The 25,502-nt window shown below is 36.9% G+C and overlaps 1 protein-coding gene across 2 annotated transcripts; it reads right to left on the bottom strand.

The window, feature by feature from the left end:
• Positions 1-2,385: 2,385 nt before the first annotated feature.
• SLC35B3 (solute carrier family 35 member B3) lies at positions 2,386-25,499 on the bottom strand. Of its 2 annotated transcripts, none has more exons than XM_033407985.2 (10): positions 25,362-25,499; positions 21,622-21,915; positions 18,543-18,664; positions 14,832-14,986; positions 13,440-13,547; positions 10,128-10,225; positions 8,110-8,202; positions 7,599-7,710; positions 4,590-4,659; positions 2,386-2,984 (listed from the first exon to the last, which is right to left on the bottom strand). In XM_033407985.2, the coding sequence occupies exons 2-10, from the start codon at positions 21,820-21,822 to the stop codon at positions 2,834-2,836; spliced, it is 1,110 nt and encodes a 369-aa protein (XP_033263876.1). In that variant the 5' UTR covers positions 21,823-21,915; positions 25,362-25,499; the 3' UTR covers positions 2,386-2,833. The 2 variants fall into 2 exon arrangements, with proteins under 2 accessions (XP_033263876.1, XP_004281095.1); XM_004281047.4 differs by having other exon boundaries at positions 25,285-25,472.
• Between the last annotated feature and the right edge of the window lie 3 nt (positions 25,500-25,502).

Here is a 25,502-nt window from a genome sequence, read left to right as displayed (position 1 = left end):
TCAGTCTTATCTCCAAACCCCTTACCTTCCCCAAAGGTTGGGCCGATATCCTGAGGCTCAAAACCCTAATCCTATAGTCACACGGTGAGACTTTCCAGCAAGGCCAGCCCCGACCCTGGAACCACCAAGACTAACAATTCCTATCATGGGAAACTCCAAGGACTAGAAGCTCCCTCCAGAAATCGAGGACAAAGGTTGGCCAAATTCTTTACTATACAACATGCCTTGCTGAGGATTCTGGCCAGGCTGGCTTACCTCTAGGTCAGATCTTGACACAGTGATCCACAAAGAGTTGGCTACATTCTTCTGCTATTGTTATTTTGTTGCACTGTTCCAGGGATTGAATCCGGGCCCTCGGCAGTGAAAGCGCAGAGTCCTAACCACTGGACCACCAGGGAACTCCTGCAATTAATATTTTAAATTCCCTTATTATTACTTTTTTTGGTTGCTGGGATGACATATTCATGAAAGGTCATATTTTAAATCTGGCACAAAGTACACATCCCAATGTTGATTTCCTTCACTACAGAAATTATTCTGTATTTTAGACTACTACTATTCCATGGATACAAATAAGTGAGATGAAGTTTACCTCCTTCTGATGGCAGGTCAACAAGGGAAATGGAGTGTAAAGGGTTAGCCTGACAAACTGATTTTTTTTTTCTTTTTTTTGCGGTACATGGGGGGGTCTCTCACAGCTGTGGCCTCTCCCGTTGCGGAGCACAGGCTCCGGACGCGCAGGCTCAGCGACCATGGCTCACTGGCCAAGCCGCTCCGCGGCATGTGGGATCCTCCCGGACTGGGGCACGAACCCGTGTCCCCTGCATTGGCAGGCGGACTCTCAACCACTGCGCCACCAGGGAATCCCTGACAAACTGATTTTTAAACAGTGCTAAATTGTTTAAAATTGGGGATGGCGTAGGTGGGATGCGGAGCTGGTAACAGGCAAAAACAGAAAAGTATGGGGATAAAAAGATGACTTGATAAGTTAAATTTATATTTTATCAAGGATTCAGGAAAATTAACTTTTTCTTAAACAGCACAAATCCTTACTGTCTTAGAGTTTAAGGCAGTAGTATGAAGTGCAAATTAACATTCCTTTCACTTTAAAATATGAAAACTTTAAAAATGATTATCATTTGGGGGAAAAAAGACCCACAGTATTTAATTTAACATATGACACATGAAGACCAGCCAGAATTTCTTGGGCTAGATCCTTAAATTATCATGGGCTCTGCTGCACCCACATATGCACAAAACAGGGTTAGGTCACCATCAGAATACAGTGGAATTTTAAGAATGAGATTAAATATTCCAAGTATACTATACTCACAAAATATAAGTGATATTACTAAGAGCATGGATATTAAGCTGTTTTAACCAACATTTACACTGAAAATGAAGATTAATAGGATTTTTTTTAATACAGTGGAAGCAATTCCAAAACTTACTGCTAAAAAATCAGGGCCAAAATCTTTCTGAATTTAGAGTTAGAACTGTGCAAGCGGGCTTCCCTGGTGGCGCAGTGGTTGAGAGTCCGCCTACCGATGCGGGGGACATGGGTTCGTGCCCCGGTCCGGGAGGATCCCACATGCCACGGAGCGGCTGGGCCCGTGAGCCATGCCCGCTGAGCCTGCACGTCCGGAGCCTGTGCTCTGCAACGGGAGAGGCCACAACAGTGAGAGGCCTGCGTACCGCAAAAAAAAAAAAAAAACCAAAAAAACAAAAAAACCCAACTGTGCAAGCAACGTATTGTGTGAATTTGCTAAATCTACTTGTTTTTTAATTTATCCAATTTCATCTTCAAGCTGTCAAATTAAATTTCATTTTTAAGAAACACTATGATAATTTTATTATTTTATAGTAATTTAAGACATCAATTATTTTCCCTTCAATTTATTTTTATTTTACTTTTTAAGATTTTTTTGATGTGGACCATTTTTAAAGTCTTCATTGAATTTGTTACTCTATTGCTTCTGTTTTATGTTTTGGTTTTCTGGCCACGAGGCATGTGGGATCTTAGCTCCCTGACCAGGGATTGAACCTGCACACCCTGCATTGGAAGGTGAAGTCTTAACCACTGGACCGCCAGGGAAGTCCCTCCCTTCAATTTAAAAATCAAAATCATGAAATCTTTTAGCACCTTTGATGGATAATAGGAAATCTGGCTTGTGATACATACTTACAGGATACAGGATGATGACTCTTTTTACTCTATTGCCTATACTCCACAGAAAACGTAAAGCACATTTTCTCTAATAAATACTTTTAAATGATCAGAGAAAAGCCTAAGTTTTAAAGTTTATGTACACTGTACTTCCCATCTTCGTAACAAAATCCAACCTTCACTACCCCAATTCCATCACATTCTTTTAAAGAAAAAAATCAGAGAATAATTTTTATTTATAATGAAGTTATTCTCTCTAGACTTAAACCATCAGTTCACTCTTACAACAGAGAATCAATTTAAATAACACCACCAAAATGGAACGGAAAAAAGAAAACAATCTGCGTTTACATATCAATTTCTTTGATATGTCATAATGATCTCCAATTTTTCTTGCAACATGGTCCATTTCCAGTGACATTCTCAACAGACTGTAAGCGTCACAGTCCTTCATCTTGACGTTTTATTCTAAGGTGTGCCGGGTGTGGCTCTTTTGATTGCTTTGGAAGTTAAACAGTCCAACAAAGATTCTGAAGAAAGGGTGACTTCACATGCAATCCATCCACAAATGACAGCATGCCTTCAGAGCCTCTGGTTTTTATAAAAGTCCCTTTGGAAAGTTAATTGATTGATGAATTAATTCTACGTTATAAAGCGAATCACTGCCTAGACAGTCTGTGCCAACGTCCCCGACCTCCTCACTTCCACTGTTTTGTTTATCACATCATACAGTGATGGGAGTCTTATTTTGTCCATATTTTTGCTGTAAACATTGAGAAATATACCAAGGACAACTAACAAACCAGACCATACATACCTAAGAGAAAAAAATAAGGAAAAAAGATTAATGTCAGAGTCACAATTTGTCATTAACCACAGAATTTGATGATGTCACAAAAATTCCTCAATGAAATAAAATTTTGCTACTGGGTACCTATACTAAGAGCACTAAATAAAACAGTATTTGTTTTATTTTACAAATAATATTTAGATCACACTAGATAGAATTCTATATTTTTAATGTTAAGTATATATGTAGGAAAAGCACTTTACAAGATACTAAATGTAGTTCATTTCTTTCAGGATAATAGCAAATTTGAAGTCCAACTCCTACCAAAAGTCTCAGGAGTATGTTTAAAACACTGGATATGTAAACCTGCCAATGGCCTACTTAGCCCCTGCAGAAAGAGAAACTAATTTATAGAAAACAAACAGAGTTTTCTAAAATCAGTGGATGCTCAAGTCCTTTATTCATGGCACAGTATTTGCATATAACCTATGCACAACTTTGTGTCTACTTTAAATCATCTCTAAATTATTACGATACTTAACACAATGTAGATGTCATGTAAATAGGTACCAGGTAGTCATTGTAGTAATCAATGCCAATTCTCCTACTTTCTCAGGATGCGTCCCTTTTTATCTCTCTGTATTATACCCCAGCTAGTTGGACTGCTGAATTGAATTCCTAAGAAGGCCATTGGCAGGTTTACATATCCAGGGCTTTAAACATACTCCTGAGGCTTTTGGTAGGAGTTGGACTTCAAATTTTACTTTATGGAACTTTCTGGAATTTTTTTTCTGAATATTTTTGCTCTGTAGTTGGTTGATTCAATCTGCAGATGCAGAACCCATGGATACAGGAGACCGACTATACATTGCTGAAAATTTATTTTGTGGTTACCTTTAAGCTCATACAGCTGACCCTTGAACAACGCAGGTTTGAATTGCACAGGTCCAGTTATACGTGGATTTTTTCAATAAATATACAGTCAGCCCTCTGTGTGTGCAGATGTGGAACCCGTAGACATAAAGAGCTGACTGAAAGGGACTTGAGCATCCTTGGATTTTGGTATAGGTGTGGGTCCCGGAACTGGTACCCCATGGATTCCAAGGGATGACTGTACATTGATAATTTCTAAGTCTGAATCTTCTCAATTACCAACGAATATAAGTTGAAATGATGCTAATTTCAAATACATACTAGACAGTAAAGAAAACAGTCAATGCTTCCACCGAAAACCACAAACTAAGAAAACCATTAGGGTACAACTCTAACTCAAATCCTTTGTGGGAAAAGACAGCAAATAAACTTAACAATTTTAAAAACCATATATGTATATATATAAAATTTATATATTTGCACCAGGGCAAGGGGAGTCCCTTAATCTCACCACATCACTCACATTCATTTATACTGGAAACGGGATCACATGTGCATTGGGACTGGTTAGACAATTTAAGTATACAAAATGATTTCTTCAAAATAATTACATACATTTCTGAAACAGCAGAAGACACATCAATAAATTTGGGTCAAGATGAAAAGGATTCTTTACAAAGAAATTAAGGCTGTTTAAGAGTAGATGTGAAACAAAAGTATCTAAAGGTAGAGAAATGTGTCGAATTAAAAAGTACTTACTGAAATGTGAATGGTTTGGCAAAGAATATAAATGAAAGTACAATGGTCATTCCTTTTCTCCCTGTTGTCACTGTAGGGAGAAAAAGGATGGTTTCAGAATGCGCCTATTGTCTTGGTAATATTTCGGAAATAATTTATCTAACAAATATTTACAGAGCCTACTGTGTGCCAAGATCTACGTGAGGTGCCAAGGAAACAAAGGAAAGCGAAAAAAGAAGAAAATCAAACAGAAAGTCACTGCTTCTGCTACCATGGAATTTATAGGCTAGCAGGGTTACAGACATTAAATAATAGAGTTACATTTAAAGTACAACTGTAATAAGTGCTTGATGGAGGCCATGAGGCTACGGAGGCACGTCAGCCTTTAGGGAGACGTACTTAGTCTGACAGGAAAGAAAGGACTTTTCCAAGGAAGATGCGATTGGATTCCGTATCTTTAAAAGCAGCAATCTAAAGGACATCCTAGTGGTGGGCATCTATGGGTAAGACCATGAGACATCTTTCCAGTCCTCTGTACACTGTCCTTCAAGGATTATGGCCTGAAGCTTTCCTCCCTCGTCCCACCCAGGTGCAGAGAGGAACTCTGCACGTGGCTCCGGTACACCTTTCCACCACTAGACTGTGTGCTTTACTCAGTTCCTTGTCCTCATTTCCACAGACTCTGTAGTTCCTGGCACTTAATCTTCAAAGTGTGAATTAATGAATGAATACCAGATGAAGAAGCTGTTTTGGAAACTGTTAGAGCCCGATTCCCCAAATCTATTTTTCCTACTACTTTAGTAAAAAGACCCCTACTTTTAACTGGGATACCTTCCCAGCCTCTCCTACAGTCAGGTGTGGTCACGGGACTAAGTTTGGACAACGAAGTGTGAGCAGAAGTGCTGTCTCTAGGAGTGTGATTTGTAGGAACTTTCCATAAAGAGAAGGATGTGTCTTTCATCTTCTCTCCATCTACTCTGTCTGGAATGAGGACGAGGATGGCAGAGCAGAAAGAGGGACTGGATTCCTAAGGAGCTGGAGCTACCATGCCAGCTTGGGAGGCACATGGCATACAGTTAAGAGGACAGGTCTGGAGATAGACGGCCTCAGTTGAAATACTGATTTTGCAACTTACTAGCTGGCTGATCACTTGGCAAGCCACTTAACCACCCTGTGCCTCAGTTTACCCATTTGTAAAATGGAACAATAACAGCACCTACTTTATAGGATCATTGTGAGGTTAAGATGAATAATATATGTAAAATAGCTAAAATGGTACCTGGTACATAATAAGGGCTATGGACATGTTAGCTGTTATATTACCATCTCTGGATTTGTTTCACGTGAGAGAGAAAGACACCTGCCTGCACCTTCAACACAAGGATTGCATCTCACATTTCTTTATACCAATCACAGGGCTCATCAACACATACAGACTGATAACAGACTCTTTTTGAACAGCTACTATCTTATAAACAAAACTGAAACCCAAGCTAAGTGCATGCATTTGCGATCTTTCTTGACAGCATGAGCTGACTTGGAAGGTTGCTGATATGGCCCAATCTACAATTAAATTCCCTCTATTTACCATTAGGGACGTAAACTTTAAAAAGCAGAGTCATATGTGAGCAAATAAAGAGAACAGTTAGGGAGAAATATACTTTTACAGAGGGGGCATTTATTCATTTGTTTCATTTCCTCTGTGGTATTAAAATAAATAGTCCTCTAAAACCGTGAAAGATCAAAATCAGGTAAATGAGTAAGGTGTAAACGCCTTATGGATGTAAATTCTACAGATCTCTGACAGAGATGATCTTGTGAAACCCAATCTCTTCACAAAAGAGAGAAACGAGGCCCAGGGAAGAGGAGAGACTTACTCTCCAGGTCTCGTATCATTAAACGTCAGGGCTGGGACTGGGCTGCACCTTCTCTCACACCCCAGCCTAGCGTTCCTCATGGCAGGTCACACGGCTTCCCATCCTGATGGGCTTCACCCAGGGCTCTCTCCAGATGGGAGATACTGAGAGCATTTGTCATGTGGACCATTCTTTTGGCAAACAGTATGAGGCAGCAATTGGAGTCATCTGCTCCCCTCACTGGGCCTCACCTGCAGCCCTGCACCTGCTCCCCTCACTCCTCCAAAGCAAAGCAGGTAACAACCTCCATTTCTCTGACATGCCAAGCAAAGTCCGTGCACAGAGCACGTGTATAATAATTATTAGTGAAAAGGGAAGCTCATCTGGTTGAGGTTCTAGAAAGTGTACAAACGAAAGGCCCCAAAACCTTTGCTTAAAATATACCTGTCATGTTTTAAGTGTAACAAAACTGTAATTTTCCATTATAAATTAAAAGTGATTAAATACAGTATTTTTCCTGGAAGGTATTCATCCCATCATACTTTTTAATAAAAACATCTTTTAATGTACTTAAAGTTACTATCTAGATAAATGCATATATCTGATTTTAAAATTAAACCTTCAGGGCTTCCCTGGTGGCGCAGTGGTTGAGAGTCCGCCTGCCCATGCAGGGGACACGGGTTCGTGCTCCGGTCTGGGAAGATCCCACATGCCGCAGAGCGGCTGGGCCCATGAACCGTGGCCGCTGGGCCTGCGCGTCCGGAGCCTGTGCTCCACAACGGGAGAGGCCGCAGCAGTGAGAGGCCTGCGTACCGCAAAAAAAAAAATTAAACCTTCAAATAAGAAATTCAGATCAAACATCATTTTCTTTAGAATTTTAAAGAAATACCATAAGCCAAGGAATAAATTGGTGAAATGTGACAATATTCTTTCTTTCTTTCAAAAAAAATTTCTTTTTGGCTGTGCTGTGCGGCTTCAGTGATCTCAGTTCCCGACCAGGGACTGAACTCGGGTCCCGGCAGTGAAAGCACCGAGTCCTAACCACTGGACCACCAGGGAATTCCCGACAATTTTCTTTTTAATGAAGAGCAGATGCTGCCCTTACCTTGTGAGAAGAATAGCAAAGAAAATTTAAATGCTTATTTCATAATCTAAGCAAGTATATCGTTCTTACCTGTTACAGCAAAAAGTGCACCAAAAATTTTAATCAAAGCCAGAACAAAAGAGATTCCAAAATACCCAGTGAGGGAAAAAAGGAAAGCATAACCATAGGTCCGAACTGGATCCTGCAAATATAAAAAGCCTGTTAGCAAAATGCAAAACAAACCCTGAGGTATTATAAATGAAAGAAAACTACACATTTTAATCAACTTTCTGGGCAATAATAAGCCATTCAACAATGCAGTCAAGCAGAGATTCTGATTTAATGGAAAAATGAGGATGAAATGAAAAATCCCCAACTTCTATGTTATGAATAGTTTAAAAATTAACTTATAGGAAAGAGCAAGGATAAAAAATTTAAATATAAATCATTTCATTTCTGAAATAATTTCTGATTTACATATATTGTATTAAAGGAGTTATCAAATTACATAAAACAGTCTTTTTGGACAAGGGGAATTAGAAATACAGAGGAAACTAATTAATGGAAGATGTTTATTTTTAAAAATGCGATTAGTGTTTACCTTTGAACAAAATGTTACTGCAGGGCCTAATCCACTAGTGCATGTCAATCCCAATAAAATGTACACAAAACCGATTGAATACGAATACAAAACCTAGAGTAGAGAAAAATAGAGTGGAAAAAAGTGCTATTTAACCAAAGGTGTAAAATGAAGGTTTTCAATATATGGCTCAATTTCTTTATTTCATTAAATCTGTAGAGGAAACCATTTTAAAAGTCACATCATTGTTTCAATATGGCCTAATTTTCTGGAAATGATGGTTGATTCTGTTTATAAGTTTACACATTATTTTAGATACAACATAACACAGCAGTACTAATCCTTTCATAAATGATTACCTAATTATTCATTTTTTGCCTCGTTTAATTACTGAATTCAAACCAGATTTTAATGTTGGGGGTCCTAAAAACATACACAAATCAAAGATACTCTAAAACTACTTATTAGACATGAAAAAACCCAAACATTAAGTTTGCAAGTACATTAAAATACAATAAAAATAAGCAGTATATGACATACCTATTGCTTAATTTCCCAATTTTCCTACCAATCTTACTATTACACTCCTTATAAGCAGAATCAGTGTCATCATCAAACTTAAATACCTGCTATGTGTCAGGTACTGTGCTAATAACACTCTATATGGATTATTCCATTTATTTCTCACAACCAACCTAAGAGACAGGCACTCTTAATCATCATTTCCCAATGTGCGGATGGAAAAACTAAAACTTAGAGATATTAAGTCACTTTCCTCAAACAGGAGAGCTAGTAGAGAACTAAGGCTATCTTAGTCCAGAGCCTACATCTTAACCACTGTATTACATTCTTTCTACCTACTTACAACTCCTTAATTCTCTGATCGATATCTTATCTAGGGAGAGTGGTGATGATGATCAAGAAAACTCCTGACCAAGATTAAAGTTCCTATGTTCTTAGGGACACTGTAAAGATGCCCCACTCTGTTGACTAAGTAACCAGTCCTACATATCCTTACTGCTGTGTGCTCTGTCTGTCTAGCAAGGTGATGGGCTACAAAACTAATGCAAACACAGCATAACAACCTTCCTATATACAAACACCAACCAGCTAGAAGATATATTGGAAGAAAAGGCATTATTTGCAGTAATAACGGCAAAAAGATGAAACACCTAACAATAACTTCAATAAAAAATAACTGGAGTTATACAAAGAAAACTTTAAAATCTAAGGGACATTTAAAAGTAACGCTTGAATAAAAGGAAAGTCATACCTTATTCTTGGACTGAAAGAATCAAGTGTATAGATGCCATTCTCCCTAAATTAATTTATAATTCAATGCCATACCAATCACAATAGCAATGGGTTTCTAGTTTATTTGGGGATATGAACACCCAAGAATAACTACTGGTAGTGACATTCTGAAAAACAAAAGGAACAAAGGTGGCTAGTCCTAACAGATGGTAAATGTATGGTGATAAAGCTGCTGTCATTATATGGTTCTGGTGCAGAAATAAGCAAAGTGGATAGCCATACGGAAGAAAATTTTTTTGAAGTTTTGGTTGGATCAAAGATTTAATAAATAAGGAAATTATAAAACTAGTAGGCAATGGGCATAACATTCTTAAATGTTAGAGTTGGAAAAGCCCTTTTCAATCATAATACATAGCTAGAAGTCATGAAGGAAAAGATAAGCTAAACTACATGTAAATTACAAACTTCTAAATGGAAAATAATACCAAATACAAAGAGAGAAGAAAAATGATGTAACAAAGCATTTTTTTTAACACGCCCCAAACTCCATAAATCAAAGAGGAAAAAATTTATCAAATGCCTGCAATAAGGTATCAGCAGTGATAATGGTATTTTACTTTTTACCTTCCTATAATATTTGAACATACTACTTTTATGAAAATAATGATGATAAACTAGTTTAAAATTGCAATGCGAGTCTTCAATACCATAATTATGTCATAAAATTAAGTATATCGTCATTTTTGAATCTGTCTGATGTGAAGAAAAAGCACTAGAGTATTTACCATTTCCGAATTAGAAGCATTATGAAGTTTCATAGCTTTCTCTTGGACATTTCCAATGACAGCATCTGCACATAGTGCCAGGGAGATGAGGATCACACCTTCAAGAAGGCAGAAGAAAAAAATAACCTCATTTACACATATGAACGATAATCAAGACTTATCAGAAATTTAATTGGGCTAAAAAACCAAAATCAGACCTTAAATCACATTTGCTCAGCAAAGTTGAGTATTTTTATCCACAACCAGTTGTAACAGGCATGTAGGTGATGTTATTAAAAAAAAAACAAAAAAAACCCAACTAATACTAATAAATTGCATTAATGCTGTCACCTTGTTGTGTTTCACAATCATGTCAAATAATATTTCTGCTTTTAAGCAGATTATATGTTTGAAAGAAACACTGTATTAAACAAATACAGAAGAGATTCTTAGATCATCTGTTGGGATTGGTGACTAGTCAGTTAATTCAAACAATCAAAGGAAGAGGGAAAGCGTAAAAATAGTACCCATATTATTAAAATATTGAATTTAAAACACATAAACATAATGCAGCTGTTAAGGCCTCTTCTTTCAGTATGGGTCTGTACCAAAATTCTGCACTTGCCTTTGTGCAAGCTGCATTCAGAACACACAGTCTCTATGATTTCCAAGTTGTTTTTAAAAAGTGCACCGAAAGCTTAGGAACTTGTGAAACGATCAGCGTATAGAGTCCTTTCATATTTTTATGCTTCCCCCCAATTTTTACCCACACTTAATTCAACAGTGATTTTATTGACTTGTCAAAGTGTTTAAAATTAACTTAGTTTTCACAGAAAGAATTCTCTCTTCAAACTCATTTTTGAATAACTTAAGTAACATTTAATTATTGTATAATTAAAATAACACATACAACTGAGATGAACAATCTGGAATTCAACACACTCATACAAATGTGCATGTGTACCTGAGAAGCACGCTACTACCTGCAAGTATATAGGACACTGGCCACCAGTCATGGTGCTTTACCAAAGAAAAACAAAAAAACAAACAAAAAACCGCAACCTTGGTTATATCTGTGAGTCTGGTAAGATTTGAAGTTTTCTCTATTTTTAAAAAATATATAAGCAATCAAAGGTAGCAGAGGGCTTCCCTGGTGGCGCACTGGTTGGGAGTCCGCCTGCCGATGCAGGGGAGGCGGGTTCGTGCCCCAGTCCGGGAAGATCCCACATGCCGCGGAGCGGCTGGGCCCGTGAGCCATGGCCGCTGAACCTGCGTGTCCGGAGCCTGTGCTCCGCAACGGGAGAGGCCACAGCAGTGAGAGGCCCACGTACCGCGGGAAAAAAAAATGGGTAGCAGAAAAATAAATGTACATGTGTATGCACTTAATTGAGAATTTTCAAGTTTTCATACTTATTCTTCAATTTGACTTTTTATCATCTAGCTTTGGTATTTATTACCTAAATATACATTTTTATTCACCAAACTTGATTCTGAATGCTCTTTTCCTTGTTTCAAATATCAAATCTGTCCTTGAAAGAAAAAGACATGCTATTATCCAAAACTTGGAAAACAACGTCCCAACTCCTAAAAGGCTATTCAAAGACATCCCAAAACTGTTCTGAACAATGGCAACAGCATGAAAATACCTGAATTGCATCTGAATTACCTCAATATTTTAAAGGAGGACATTTATTTGAATAAGTAAATTCTGATATATTCACTTCATACATCCGAAGTTTTATTTATGTCTGTCTTAAGTAACCATCTTAACAGCTAATTTAATCTCCTTCAGACAACACACTCATAGATCAGGGACTGTGATAAGTGCTCATCAATTATTCTCAATGATGAGGAATCATTAGGTTCTCATGCCCTTAAAAAACATCCCCATGGAACTCAGAAAGGGTGAGCACTTGAGTTATACTGAGAAGTTACAGACCACCAAAACCAGCTGTCTCCGTCACTGTCATCACCCTCACCCCACCACGTGCCAAGTGCTTTCACGTTCATTATTCCAGCACCTCATTCTATCCTTCCACTACCTTTGTGTGAGGCAAGCTATTATCATTATCTCTGTTTTACGGTGAAGCACTCCTCTAAAACAGCTTTTCCCCTCAGTTTTCAAATATAATCTTCCTTTTGCAGTTGCTGACACGAAAACGAAGTGTTCCTGAAAAACCTAAACCATGTTAGAAACATCTGCAACTCTCAGCTTTCTCACTGAAGTAAGGATCACTCGTACTCTGGATGATCAAAGCTGAAAGAACAGACCTAATAGGTTCTATCAGCATCGTCTGTAAAAGGCTGGTTTAAAGGGCTGCTCTAAGATGTTGATCTGAATCCATTAACTTAGCATGATTAACCAGGTTAGTAAGAAACATAGACTAACAACTGGTCAGGAACATTTTGATTCTTAGAAAGAACAGCAAAGTTGACGTAAATGATTTTCTTCATTACTTCATACTTTTTTTCCTCACAAATAATTATAGTTTGTACTGCTGATATATGTATATATATATTACATATGCTGCTCTTTTTGTTGTTATTTTGTTTTGCTTTGTTTTTCTCCCTGTTCTCTCAGCGTTCCTTTGAAAGAAATATTTTTGTCAGGTATCAGGCTAGGAAATGGGATGAAACTAAAATAATCTTATGAGTGACACTCAATAGTTAAAGAATGACAATACTGTATATATAATAAGCAATCTCTCTGTAAGGTCTTTAGACTAAAAACGAGATTCCAACACTATTTTTATTCTTATTTATTTCTAAACATACTTTAATACCTATTCTCCTCGTGAAAGATCTAAATTTAATTTACAAAATTCCACGTGGCACACCATGAGGAAAAGTGTTTATGGTGGAAGCTTTATGCACTTTAAGGTTATGACCACATTTATATTACACAGTTCAATATTAAAGAACAGCATAATTTTCTTTTTTTAAGCTAAAACAATGAAAAGTAAGTTTGCAAGTTTCATTTTTTTTAAGAAAATGAGAATAACAATTACTACTGTGATCCTCCTATAACTCATGTGTATATTTCCAATTAGCTCATAAGAAATTGGTTTGTCATGTACTTGATAATGGGAGATTCTATCTAGGCACACAGCCTCTTGTCATGTCAAAATACTATACAAGAGTACTAAAAACAACTGTTAGGTTTCCAGACTTGTGATATTTTTACTACATCTTATATGGAAAGTCCAAAAGCTTTATGTTAGATATGAGAATCACAGATGCCACACCATCATTTAAAACCCTCATGAAACTGTAAAAATTCTTACTCTAAACCGAAACACCTACAAAATCTAGGAATACAAGTAAATTCCTTACCTGTCAGGTTGAAATTTGGTGCAACCGTGCTGTCGGCCAGGGTAAACCATATCAGGCCGAGGCTCATGCATAAGGCAGCAGACACATCAGCAACATTGTAATGCTTTCCTGTGCAAAATAAATGTAAGTCAACCTGATTATGCAATTACCCACTCAGCACAGTTTTAGATCTATGTGTTTAAACAAGTAGAGCAGGGACTGCCTTTTATATCCAATGTCAAAAATGATCACGAGCGCTTAGGTCAAGGCATGAGACAGTCACAGAAGGGCTTTGAAAATCAAAATTACCCCGCGAGCACCAAAATGTCCTTGTAAGTTAGATACGAGATCCTTCTTATGATAGTGAGTAAATATGAACATTTAAAAAGTTTGTGGAAACTAGTGCCTCTTTTACTTTATGTATAACATAAGGCTATGAATTTTCTTATACTTCGTAAGTTTACCAAGAAACCAGAGTAGTCATTCAGGCTGTATATGTTTGCAAATACTATAGTCAGATAACTTCTAGGTTGGTGAGGATTAACTTATTTTAGCACATCCAAGTTTAAATAATGAAATCACATAGCGTAACTTTTTGGAAGGACTGTTAAGGAGATATTATACAGGCCAAGTCAGTTACGACGTGAAATGTGATTTTTAATAGGAAATTGGGATCATTGTTTTTTCCTGCGTGAACAGTTATCCTGAAATTATATGTGAAGTAGTTGACATACACATTTTCATTTTAAAAGGCTCTTTTGGGAAGGCTTATAATGCATAAAATGAAGTCAGGCTTTATAAGAACTTTGGTGATTATCAAAACATGAATATTCCTCATGACAGTCAGATGAACAAAACAAAAACTTGTTCCACTGCTTGTCACTATCACTGCCTCCCCTTTTACTCCTATTTTCACATAGCTTGTAATTTAGTTGGGATCCTAGGGAGTCAACAGTCAGCAGAGCTGGTTAACAAACACTTGCTCAGCTTAAGCTTTACTTCAACATGGGAATCGTCCATTTGTATGATGGAGGTGGAGAGCAGAGCCCTGGAGAGTAGAAAAATGAAAGAACTGAAAAAAAGAGCTTTCCAGGTACTTCTGAGCTAGGCCTTCAATATGTAAATACAATATTTCTGGAAATGTAGTAGGTTCCAGATTGAAAGAATAAAACAAAATACTATTTTTATTTTTCCCCATCTCCAAATTACTGATTTCAGATCCTGAGGTATATCACAGAAGTATCGGTGTTTTTATAATAGCTTTTTTTTTTTAATGAGCTATCACTCAGAAGTGTTACAATATCTAGACTGTTCATTAAAGATATTAATTGAAGTTTAATGCTTTTCCTAATGCTAGATGCCATAACATATCCTATTAATTTCAAACAGTATGAAAATATATCATTACTATACCTTGAATTAAAACTCCTCCTAGCATAACAGGAATCAATTTGCAGCACTTGAAGATGACTTGGGTAGGATAATTCAGGTAGCCCAAGGAAGTGTTTGATAACCCCATAGTACCCACCGTTAGAAAAGCTATTATCATGTAGGTTTTTCCTGGTATTCTGTAAAAGACAATTTTTAAAATCTTCATTTTGGGACCCAATTCATACTACTGTAAGAGAATGTGTTTACAATGTGTAAATTTCTAATTACTCTTCTCATTTCTGTTTAATATTTCTATAAATATCGGTAAAATATCACTATTCTTAAAGTTACAACAGTGTTAACTTGTATAAAAGAATGTTGGTGAAAATAACAATTTACCTTTATTTAATCAATTGTAAGTGAGAACTCTCAACTGTCTGAAAAAGTAGTACATTAGAGAGTTACTTAGATTCTTACTGAAAGTATAAATGCTATTACATTTAGGGTTTTTTAACAGTAGTTATAGCTACATATAAAAACCATCTTGACTAAATTTAGAAAAAAAGAATTGATTTAAAAAAATTGGCTTCTATAATGGGAAAAGGCACCTTAGTTAATTAACTTCTAAATTGTTGTTGTTTCCTAACATTCCATCTAGCATTAGGAAAAATACATCTATCCATTCTGCTAGAATAACCTGAGCAGAATTTCTCTAGAAAAAGAACAAGGTGGTTTAAAACTCCAGACATGGTTTTTATTACCATAATGTCTTATGATTCATCTCTAATGCTGTAATTCTATAAAATGTTAAAACAATCAACTTTCAGATGAGGAATCTGACTCTCCTCATGATCCCAAATTTTCTACCTTGGGCTCTAACTGGATTTCCTAAAGGAGATTCTTAATTTGGTATCTTCATAATTCTGAGCTGGTCTTGTGAGCATATGCTCACAAGATACTTAATGGTCTAAGACAATAATCTTGTACATTGGTGCACTATTCATATAATTAAATTATGTTGCATTTTTAGATCTAGTTTCCATTTTGGGATTTGTGTTCATGTTTAAATCAAGGTGACAAAATTCCACATTTTTTATACAGCTAGATATAAGGCAAAATAATTTACTAGATAAGTTCAATTAAAATGCATCATTTCCACTTACGTTTCAATTTTGAGACCTCTGCTTACACTTTACTAACACAGTGGTCGTCATTTAAAATCCATGTGGAAATAACTGGGCATGCCCGTTATGCATCAGTGTACACAGACACTGGTTTTTATGCTGTCCGTGGGGTTTAACTCTCAGTGGGGTATCAGTGAAGGAGGACAGCACCACTTCTCCAGGTAATGATAAAAGTCAGAAGAGGCAAATTTCCTCATCCATAAATTGCAAACAGTGGCCAGAAAATAAAAATTCGGGTCAGAAGAATCACAAGATTAAAAAAGCAACACAGTAAAGGAAGAAAGAAAACTAGCCTGGAACTCAGGAAACCTAAATTCAAAAGGTTCCAACTCTGAGTGCAGCCTGGGGCACGAGCTCATGGAAATCCCAGCTCTTCTCCAGGTCTGCTTTCTCACTGGTGAAATGACGTTAGATTTCATCATCTTGCCTCTAGGACTCTCACTGTTTCTATTTGAATACCCCAATTGCTTACTACTTTAGATATGATGGGAAAGTCGTAACTTTGATAAGCCCCTTAGCTTTTCAATTTGGTACAGATCTCCTTTATTAAAAACTCACATACAGTGATTAACACTGAAGTTACAAGATGATCTTTGGTGAAATATATACTTTGGAGTATATTTAGGGTATCCTAGTCTATGATGGGCTATATCACACATCACCATATTTCATCCTCAAAATGAAACAGAGAGAATTTAAGAAACTTCCCTGAGGTATTGACAGAATAGGGGGCAGTAACATGACTCAAATCCATGTTTTCTGACCCCAAATTCTGTACTCTTCAAGTACATGGATATTCGTATAAATATAGGAAGAGAGAAAAACCTAAGCAAAGAATTTGACTTATTAAAGGTCTAAAGAGCAGTGTCACTTAAATAAATTCAGATATATATACACTCAAATAAATTCAGAAATAGGGGATTGGGCATATTTTCATTGTAATACACTTACACTTTTTCTAAAAAAGTTTTTAATGTGCCTTGGAATGAAAAGTTTTCAACTTCTAATTACATTTATTATAGGTCTATAAATTCTTCTACCTAATTCCTTCACTCATGTTTCAATCAAACACAAATGACTTTAAATATGTTATGGTTATGTGGTTTAAAGGTTGGGAAAAACATGACTGGAGGCTCACTCCCCATATTTTGGTAGCTGAGAGGGAGTTGTATCTTTTTAAAATTTAACAGTTAGGAGATGCATCATCTTTGTGTTTTTTTCATTTAATAAATACAGCATTGGGTTCTTTTATTTTAGAAGCAATCAGAGGTCCAGCAGTTTGCAATACATAATGAATATATATGGAAGCCAGGCTTCCATATATATTAGTCCTGACAGACACATTTAATTACTTTCTATTCTACCACCTATGGCTAAGCTAAGTCTTGTAGAGTTTCAGAACATGAAAATAATAAAGAAGATCTCCTCAGATCAAACGTTTTTAACATTGCTGCTATAATAATTTATTGGCAATAGAGAGGTTGAGAGGTAAAATTAGACGCATGAAGAAATACTGGTGTTACTGATTTAAATATTTAAAATTTTATAGTTATTTTCATACAAACATCAGAAACATTTAAGAAAAAAAAGTAGCTATGAAAAATTTTTATTTTCACTGAAGGATTAAACATTTATATCAATGAAGAATGTCAACATTATAGCTCCTTATTACATTTAAACTGTTCAAATATATACATGAAATATTCACATATTAGGGTCTGATATGACAGGATAACCACACTTAAATTTACCAAGAAAATGTTATATTCAAATTCCCAACCACCTTCTGATATGAGTCTAGGTTTTAATTGCATATTGCTCAATATGCCATTAACAATATTTCAAGATATTTCTGAAACCTAGGTGGTCGTTAATTTAAAAGCTACTGTCTATATAAACTCTTTTAGTTTTGACAAAAAGGAACATAATAAAATTTCTCTAATGGTCAAGAATGCAATTCCTACTGCTGGCCATTACAAACGTGAGGATGTTAAGTGGAATATATCCCACAAAACAAAACATTAACTATGCATTTCAAAAACCACTATAAAAATAGGTATTGATATTTCATATCACCATTCTTATGTAGTACCATCATAAATTTTTCAGTAATCACACCTATTTCCATTATAAAAACATACATGTACAACTGAATACTTTCTCCTATTTTAAGAAGATCTATCTTATTATTGAGTCTAAACAACATGTTTTTTTTTTTTTTTGGCTGTGCTGCGTGGCATGTGGGATCTTAGTTCCCCCACCAGGGATCGAACCCGGCCCCTGACAGTGGAAGTCCGGAGTCCTAACCACTGGACTGCCAACAAATGCCCTAAACATTTTTAAATCTGATAACATTATACTTTTTTCAATGTATAATGGAAATACCATATTTAATATTTTTAATAAGTTGATAATACTGATAAAAATTCTTGGGTATTAAATGTTTTATTAATGGGAAATGTATATTTCATGTATAACATATTCCATGTGCGCAAAAAATAAAACAATAAAAATGAACTACTACTCGTGTACTTAACTGCCAAAAAATAAAAACAAATAAACCACATACCTTCTCCTTTTGTCCTGAATAAGCTGAAGCTCTATTAGGCCAAATATGGAGTAAAATGCAAACTGCACTAAAGTAAGGTACCAGCCATAGGGCTTAAAACCCTCCACTGAAAATATTAATTCCTGTCAAGAGAGACATGAACACTGTTTAAGTCCCAGGGGCAGACCAATTACCTCACAGCACATTCCTATAAGCACAGCATTTTAATAGAAACCAAGCTTCACCCTCAACAACAAAATGCACAAAAAAACATCCAAACTGTAAGCCTTCTGAGAGGTAAAATTAGAGAAGTTAGGAGGCCTTTCCAAAGAAGTGACAGTAGATATCCAGGTGTGACAATCAGCAGAACAGAAAGCAGGGGAGGAAGAACTAGGAAGCAACCCCCTCCTATGCTTTTTTCTTTTTTTAAAAGACCAAAATTAAGAGTCGCCCAGAACAATGAGAAAGGCAGCTGATTCAAGGACTCATGGACTCTTATAAAAAGCATATTTCATTAGAAGTCTATTATCTCAGGCCTGTTTTCCAATATTAAGATAATCAGTTCAAATCGATAATTAACGCTATTTTTTAGAATTCTTGTGCCATAGACTACATAAAACTTCTCCTTATAGAGAAATGGTTACTCTTCTTAAAAATGTTATATCATGAAAACAGATTTTGTTAATTGTTAAAAAGCCATTCTTTTTTTTTTTTTGCGGTACGAGGGCCTCTCACTGTTGTGGCCTCTCCCGTTGCGGAGCACAGGCTCCGGACGCGCAGGCTCAGCGGCCATGGCTCACGGGCCCAGCCGCTCCGCAGCACGTGGGATCTTCCCGGACCGGGACACGAACCCGTGTCCCCTGCATCGGCAGGCGGACTCTCAACCACTGCGCCACCAGGGAAGCCCTAAAAAGCCATTCTTAGTCTCATTAAGAAGTATTCTAATAAAGCTATCTGGCTTAACTGAATGCATCGAACTATCCACCAAATATATATATTTCAGCTGTATTTGAAATAAATTTTAAAAAGATGAAATTGATGGATAAACTTATGTTCGAAGAAAAACTAAACACAGCCTCTAAAAAGATCCTGAACTGAGTTTGTACATTTAGGATGCTGTGTAATTCCACAAATTTAGATTTCACATTCAAGTAAGTCTGTAAGTTATTTAGGACATTTCTGGTTTATAAACTATAAAACATAAAAATAGCTTTATTAATACCCTGGCACTCAGGTAAATATTTCACTTTCTATATTGCTAAATTTACTACAAAACCCCATTTTCTTTAACCTATTTTAATATCCAATTAGTAGCAATGCCAGCTCTCACCAAAGTGATGTTACAATTATAATCGGTTTATCTTGTTTTAAAAGAAATTTTGCACATATTAGTTGTAAATTAAAATCTCTGATCATTTATCAAATAGAAAAAATTTAATGAAATTTGTAAATTTCTAATTCATATTCCATTAAAATGGCTAACCTTGCTCCCAAGCTATTTGGTAACAATGGTATTTCGAAGGACAAAAAAAATTTCTCAATAAGAGATCCTAACATTTGATAAAAGTTACTATTTTGTATTGTTCTTCATTGTAGTATCTGAATTCTTATATCATCTTCTAGTACAAAAGTCAATTATAAATATTAAGATTTTAAAATTCATGTTGTTTTACACTAATGCACCCTATAGCATTTTCAGAAGCCAAGGAATAGTCACAATTCTGTCTTCTTTATACTTAGTTTTATATTTCATCTCTATAAAACTAAGGAAAAGCATTCAACAATTTTTAAGATCACTCTGATTATAAATAATATCAGAGATATTATCTATGTTTTCAGAAAACACATCACTTTCCTTTTCTTCAACTATAAAGATTTTCTCATGTTAGGGAGTTGCATAAAAAAGCAAAGTTGGTAACAGCTGAAAATACCCACTGATGAGTTGACAATTGGTAATTAACGGTCCCCATGCACACATTCTGTTTACACTAGCCTGGGTCCTCATCCATCCAGCTCTTGTCTTTGAAGGTCAGGAATTTCCTGGTCAAGAGCTTACAACTATCCCATAAAACAATGCAAATACAAAACAAACTGGCAATGTTAGAAATGTTTTGCATAGGCAAAATCACAGAAAAATAAGGTTCTGGCAAAGTTGAATTAGAAGAGGAAACCAACAAGAATGAGAACACAACAGATGCTTCAAGAAAAGGATGATTCAAGTATTATAGGATTGAAGAGACACCCTTGGAAAAATAGAAAACATCCTGATACACTTTTGCAAAATGACCTCTTAATGAGCTCCAGGAATCAAGAGTGAACTAGAATGTGGCTTTTGTGCTATCATTCAATTTCATGTAAGAATTATGTTCCAAAATACCAATCAATACTTCAACCATTTTCTTTTAAAAAGCACATGGTGGGGCTTCCCTGGTGGTGCAGTGGTTGAGGATCCGCCTGCCAATGCAGGGCACACGGGTTCGAGCCCTGGTCTGGGAAGATCCCACATGCTGCGGAGCAACTAAGCCCATGTGCCACAACAACTGAGCCTGCGCTCTAGAGCCCACGAGCCACAGCTACTGAGCCTGTGTGCAACTACTGAAGCCTGTGCACCTGGAGCTCATGCTCTGCCACAAGAGAAGCCACCGCAATGAGAAGACTGCGCACCGCAACGAAGAGTAGCCCCCGCTCGCTGCAACTAGAGGAAGCCCATGCGGAGCAACGAAGACCCAACGCGGCCCAAAATAAACAAATAAACAAAAATAAATTTATATATTAAAAAAACCCCACATGGTCGCAATTACCTACATTTTGCAAAACATAACACTTTGTATTTTTTCATAATTTTAATTTTTTAAGATTGTCTCTTGCTTCCCTTCCCCCATGTAAAATATTTCACTCTAAAATTTGGATCCCTGTTTTCAGTCAATTTAATCGTAAGTAAGTAGCTCTTTCCTATTACTATACTAAGAAACTCAAATTTGTGAATAAACTTGCTATCTTATAAAAGAAAGTATCTTGGACAAAACTATTAGTAGTGCCCAAGTTGAGCTCATTTGTTATAAATAATTAACACATTATAAACAAATGACTAATTTTTTACCTGTATATATCCATAAATTAGGTAAAATACCAAAACTCCAGCAACACATATGAAAAATTGAGTAAGTTTGTTAAATCTGCTGAGATTTATGCCAAGCACTACAATATCATCTATCGACTTGATGTGTGGTGACATCGCTTGGGTTTTGGACGGGACAGTGATAGAAATATATTTCCTGGAGCTGTTGAACTTGAGATCCATTTTTCTTATTTTGCAGCATTCAGTGCTTCCAAAGTTATCTTTGTTGGTTTCCTCCCCTTTGTTCAGTCTTTCTTTTGCCTGCTGAGCCAAGCCCTACAGAAGGAAATAAACAATTAAAGCAAAACATTTAGACCATCAAGTAAAGGGCTATGCTCCAAATTAACATCTCAAGTCACATTTGGAAAATTACACAGGTAAGAGTTACTCTCTCTGGATAGTAATATATTAATTCTCCTATTCAAGCTTCCCAGCCACCAAAACCAATATGCTTAGTCTCCAAACACGACTAAATTAAATATACACCATTCTTATTTCCACCTTGTATTTATTTCATCAAAGTAAACGTGCCTTTATTATGTTTCCATTTGCAGTGAGGATATAATTTTTAAAGCCCACAAAAGTTTACGCATAATGTCTTCAACGTTAAAGTCCATCTTTAATTGCAGAAAAGAGTAAGGAACAGCCCAAACTCCTACAGCTACCAAGACAATTGTAAACTGTATCTGCTAATAACATTCTAAAATAAAGCAAGCATCTGTAAGTTGTGCAAAAAGCTAGGCTTAACCAAGACTGTGGAGAGGGTGCTATGCTTTAGCGACAGCACCTCTTAGGCTAAAACGTCTTTTTCCTTTGGAGAAAAATCTCTGCAATTTAACAGTCTTTGGTAGTTGTTCCATGGGTATAAAGTTTCAGTTATGCCAGGTGAATAAGTTCTAGAGACCATCTGTTGTAGGCCCTATGACACAGTGTCTGTGCTATGCACTTAAACATTTGTTAAGAGGGTAGATCTCATGTAAAGCACTCTTAACTACACACACACAAAGGGGACACAAGGACACTCCTGGTGGTGACAGATGTTTATTACCTTGTCTATGGAGATGGTATCACAGGTGTATGCATATGCCCAGACTCATCAAATGGTATCTATTAAACATGTGCATTTTTTTGTATGTATCAATTATACCTCAATAAAGCTGTTTAGAAAAAAAGAAATAAAGCTCTTGGGTTTGTAAAAAGCTGAAAAACACATCATTTTTTGTTAGTCTGTGAAAAACAATCATGAAGACTCCATAGATGACTATCAATTTCTCTTTGGATTAATAGAAACTGAAAAGTAAATTCATGTAAAAGTTGAGGAAAGTGCAGAATTATGACAGACAGAACTTATTAAGAAAAACTTATCTTCCTAGAAAAGAATGTCTGTTACAATCCCAGTGGGAATTAAAATTTACACTCCAGTTGAGAGAAGAGGATAAGAATAATTTTGACAGTGAACTCTCTGGAAATCTTTAAAAAAACCCCCAAAACTGCCATATGGTGATTTAAAATGGCAAGAACTAGAGTCACCTCTTCATGATCGCTTCTAGTTTGCTGATTTACAGAGATTAAGTAGGTCTCCTTCTGTAATTTAAACTTGGGGTCAAGGCTCTGCCTACAACTTGTAACTAACAATAATACACAGGCATCAAAGAACATCTGTTGCACATGATACCTGCCATATTTCTAAATAGAAAACGTGTAATTTCAAGAAGTTTTACTGCATTTCCTTTCCTTTGCCCATTTCTTCTTTTACACATTGTTCTTGTTGCCCATGCTACGTTTGATCAGTGTCATCTCCATTAAGACTTTTTAAGTCACCCTGTAGGATCCCCTTGGGATATGACTTTCTTTATAAAGCATGCCTTAAAAGACCTTACCTAAATGTCGTTTGAATGTAGAAGAAATAAAAAGGTTAGCAACTATTTTCCATACGTGTAGGCGTGGGTGTACTAATAAATGGGTGTACAAATGGGTGTACATTCTAATAAATCTGGCCCCATGTAGGTTTTTAAGCTTCCTCTCCCTCCCCTGCATTTAGAATGAAGTTTTATTAATCAGAACATCACTCGTCAGATCATGTGACTGGTGAAGAAAGACTCTGAGCTCTGATAGCCAATAACTGTGATCCTGAATGTCTGCCACATCCCTTCTATTTCAGGCATTAATGACTGATACCAACCATCATCTAAAGAAACTGGTCTAATGTCCTTGTGATGTAGGAAAAAATAAAAAGAAATCAAGCACAGAATTAAAATTAGCTTTCAAATTAAACGATTAACATTTTGCTTTAATTTACAAGTTCATGTAACCCTTGAAACTTAAAAAAACCCCACAGGTGTGAATCACTGCCTAAGGTCTCTTCCTAAAGTCAACACAGACGTTTAATTACTTGAAGTTACAGATAATTGCTAAAATGCAATAAAAAAGTAGCATTTCTAGCACATATTGAAATTTAAAAATAAATGACTGGTGACAATGTTGATTTAAAATACCAACTGAAGTAAAATTTAATTTCTTAACCTATTCTTTCCCAAGCTTTTGAAGAAAAGTCTCCCACTACAAAAAGGTAGAACATAAGGAAAATATGTCACTACGATGTGGCACCTTGAAAAAAAAAACTCGGTTCTGTATTTTGCCACACTCCGCATTACAATTAAAAGAATGTTGCCAATATAGCTAGGTTAACTGGACTCTGAATATTAATCATGACCTGTGGCGTATAATTATAAAACACAGAAAAACAAGATTCCTTCCCATTTCTTTGAACACACTTCATTGCACAAAGTTCAAGAAACTGTGTGCTAATTTTTGAAGATCAGGTTTTTTTCCCTAAGGGAGAAAACTAAAATTAGGACTTTACAGGTATATTAAGAAATTAAGTATTACAAATAACACCTATCTAAATTATTTTCAAAGGCTGCATCTCCCTCTTCCAAGTCCCAAACTAACCCAATAAGAAAACATTCATCCCCAAAACAGTTCTTGACGTCTGATATTCTACTGTAGAAGAAATGCATATGCCCAAAATTAAAAAAAACACATGTTAGAACGCCAAATCCTTCCACCTTCTTCCAACATTTCTTTAAGAAAATAAAACGGTGGGCAAGAGAGTTAAGCTGCAAAGACTGGAGGAATTTGAAGAACTACCAGTGGAAGTTCACGACAAGAACTTAACCCGATGATAACAATCACCTTGCACTGCAAATGGACAGCGGAGCACCATACAGTACCCAGCTGAACGCAGATCCCAGACGTAGTTCTTCACTGAAAACGCTGTTGTGGGGGACCCAGGCGACTGACAGTTGTCCAGAGGCCCTGGGGATAGCCTACCAGACCCTCCCAGAGGTGGTCTCAGGCTTGCAAGCCTGCAAGTACCGGCCTGAGCGAGCTCTCGCCAGCCGCAGGGCGGAAGGGCGAGGACAAGCAGATGCTCCTCCCTGGAAACCGTGCCAGCAGGTTTCCGTTCTTTGTGAAAGGAAGTCACCCGCGCCCTGCCTCCCGACCTCATCCTCTCCCGCTCTCTCCTTAGGATGAAAATGGGCGGTATCAAGGTTCTCCGGGGGCTGGGGCGGGGGGGGGTCTGCGTCACAAACACGGCGAAAGGCCCGGGGGGGCACGTCCACTCCCGAGCCAGTGTGTCACCTGAAAGGGGGACCCCAGCCCAGGGGGCGCCTCAGCCAGACGGAGCGTCTCCCCCTCCCCAGGTCCGTCGCCATCACCTCCTGCTTCTCCTCCTCGCCCACTCCTGCACGTTCCACCGCAGCCGCCGAGGCCTCGCCAGGTGCTCGTATCCCCGGCGCCCGCGCGCCACTTCCGCCTATGTGTCCGTCGGCGCGTGCGCACTCGCGCGGCCCCGCCCC

Source organism: Orcinus orca, chromosome 10 (assembly GCF_937001465.1).
Source record: "Orcinus orca chromosome 10, mOrcOrc1.1, whole genome shotgun sequence".
Taxonomy (NCBI): Eukaryota; Metazoa; Chordata; class Mammalia; order Artiodactyla; family Delphinidae; genus Orcinus; species Orcinus orca.
This window is presented reverse-complemented; position numbering and strand designations above follow the sequence as displayed.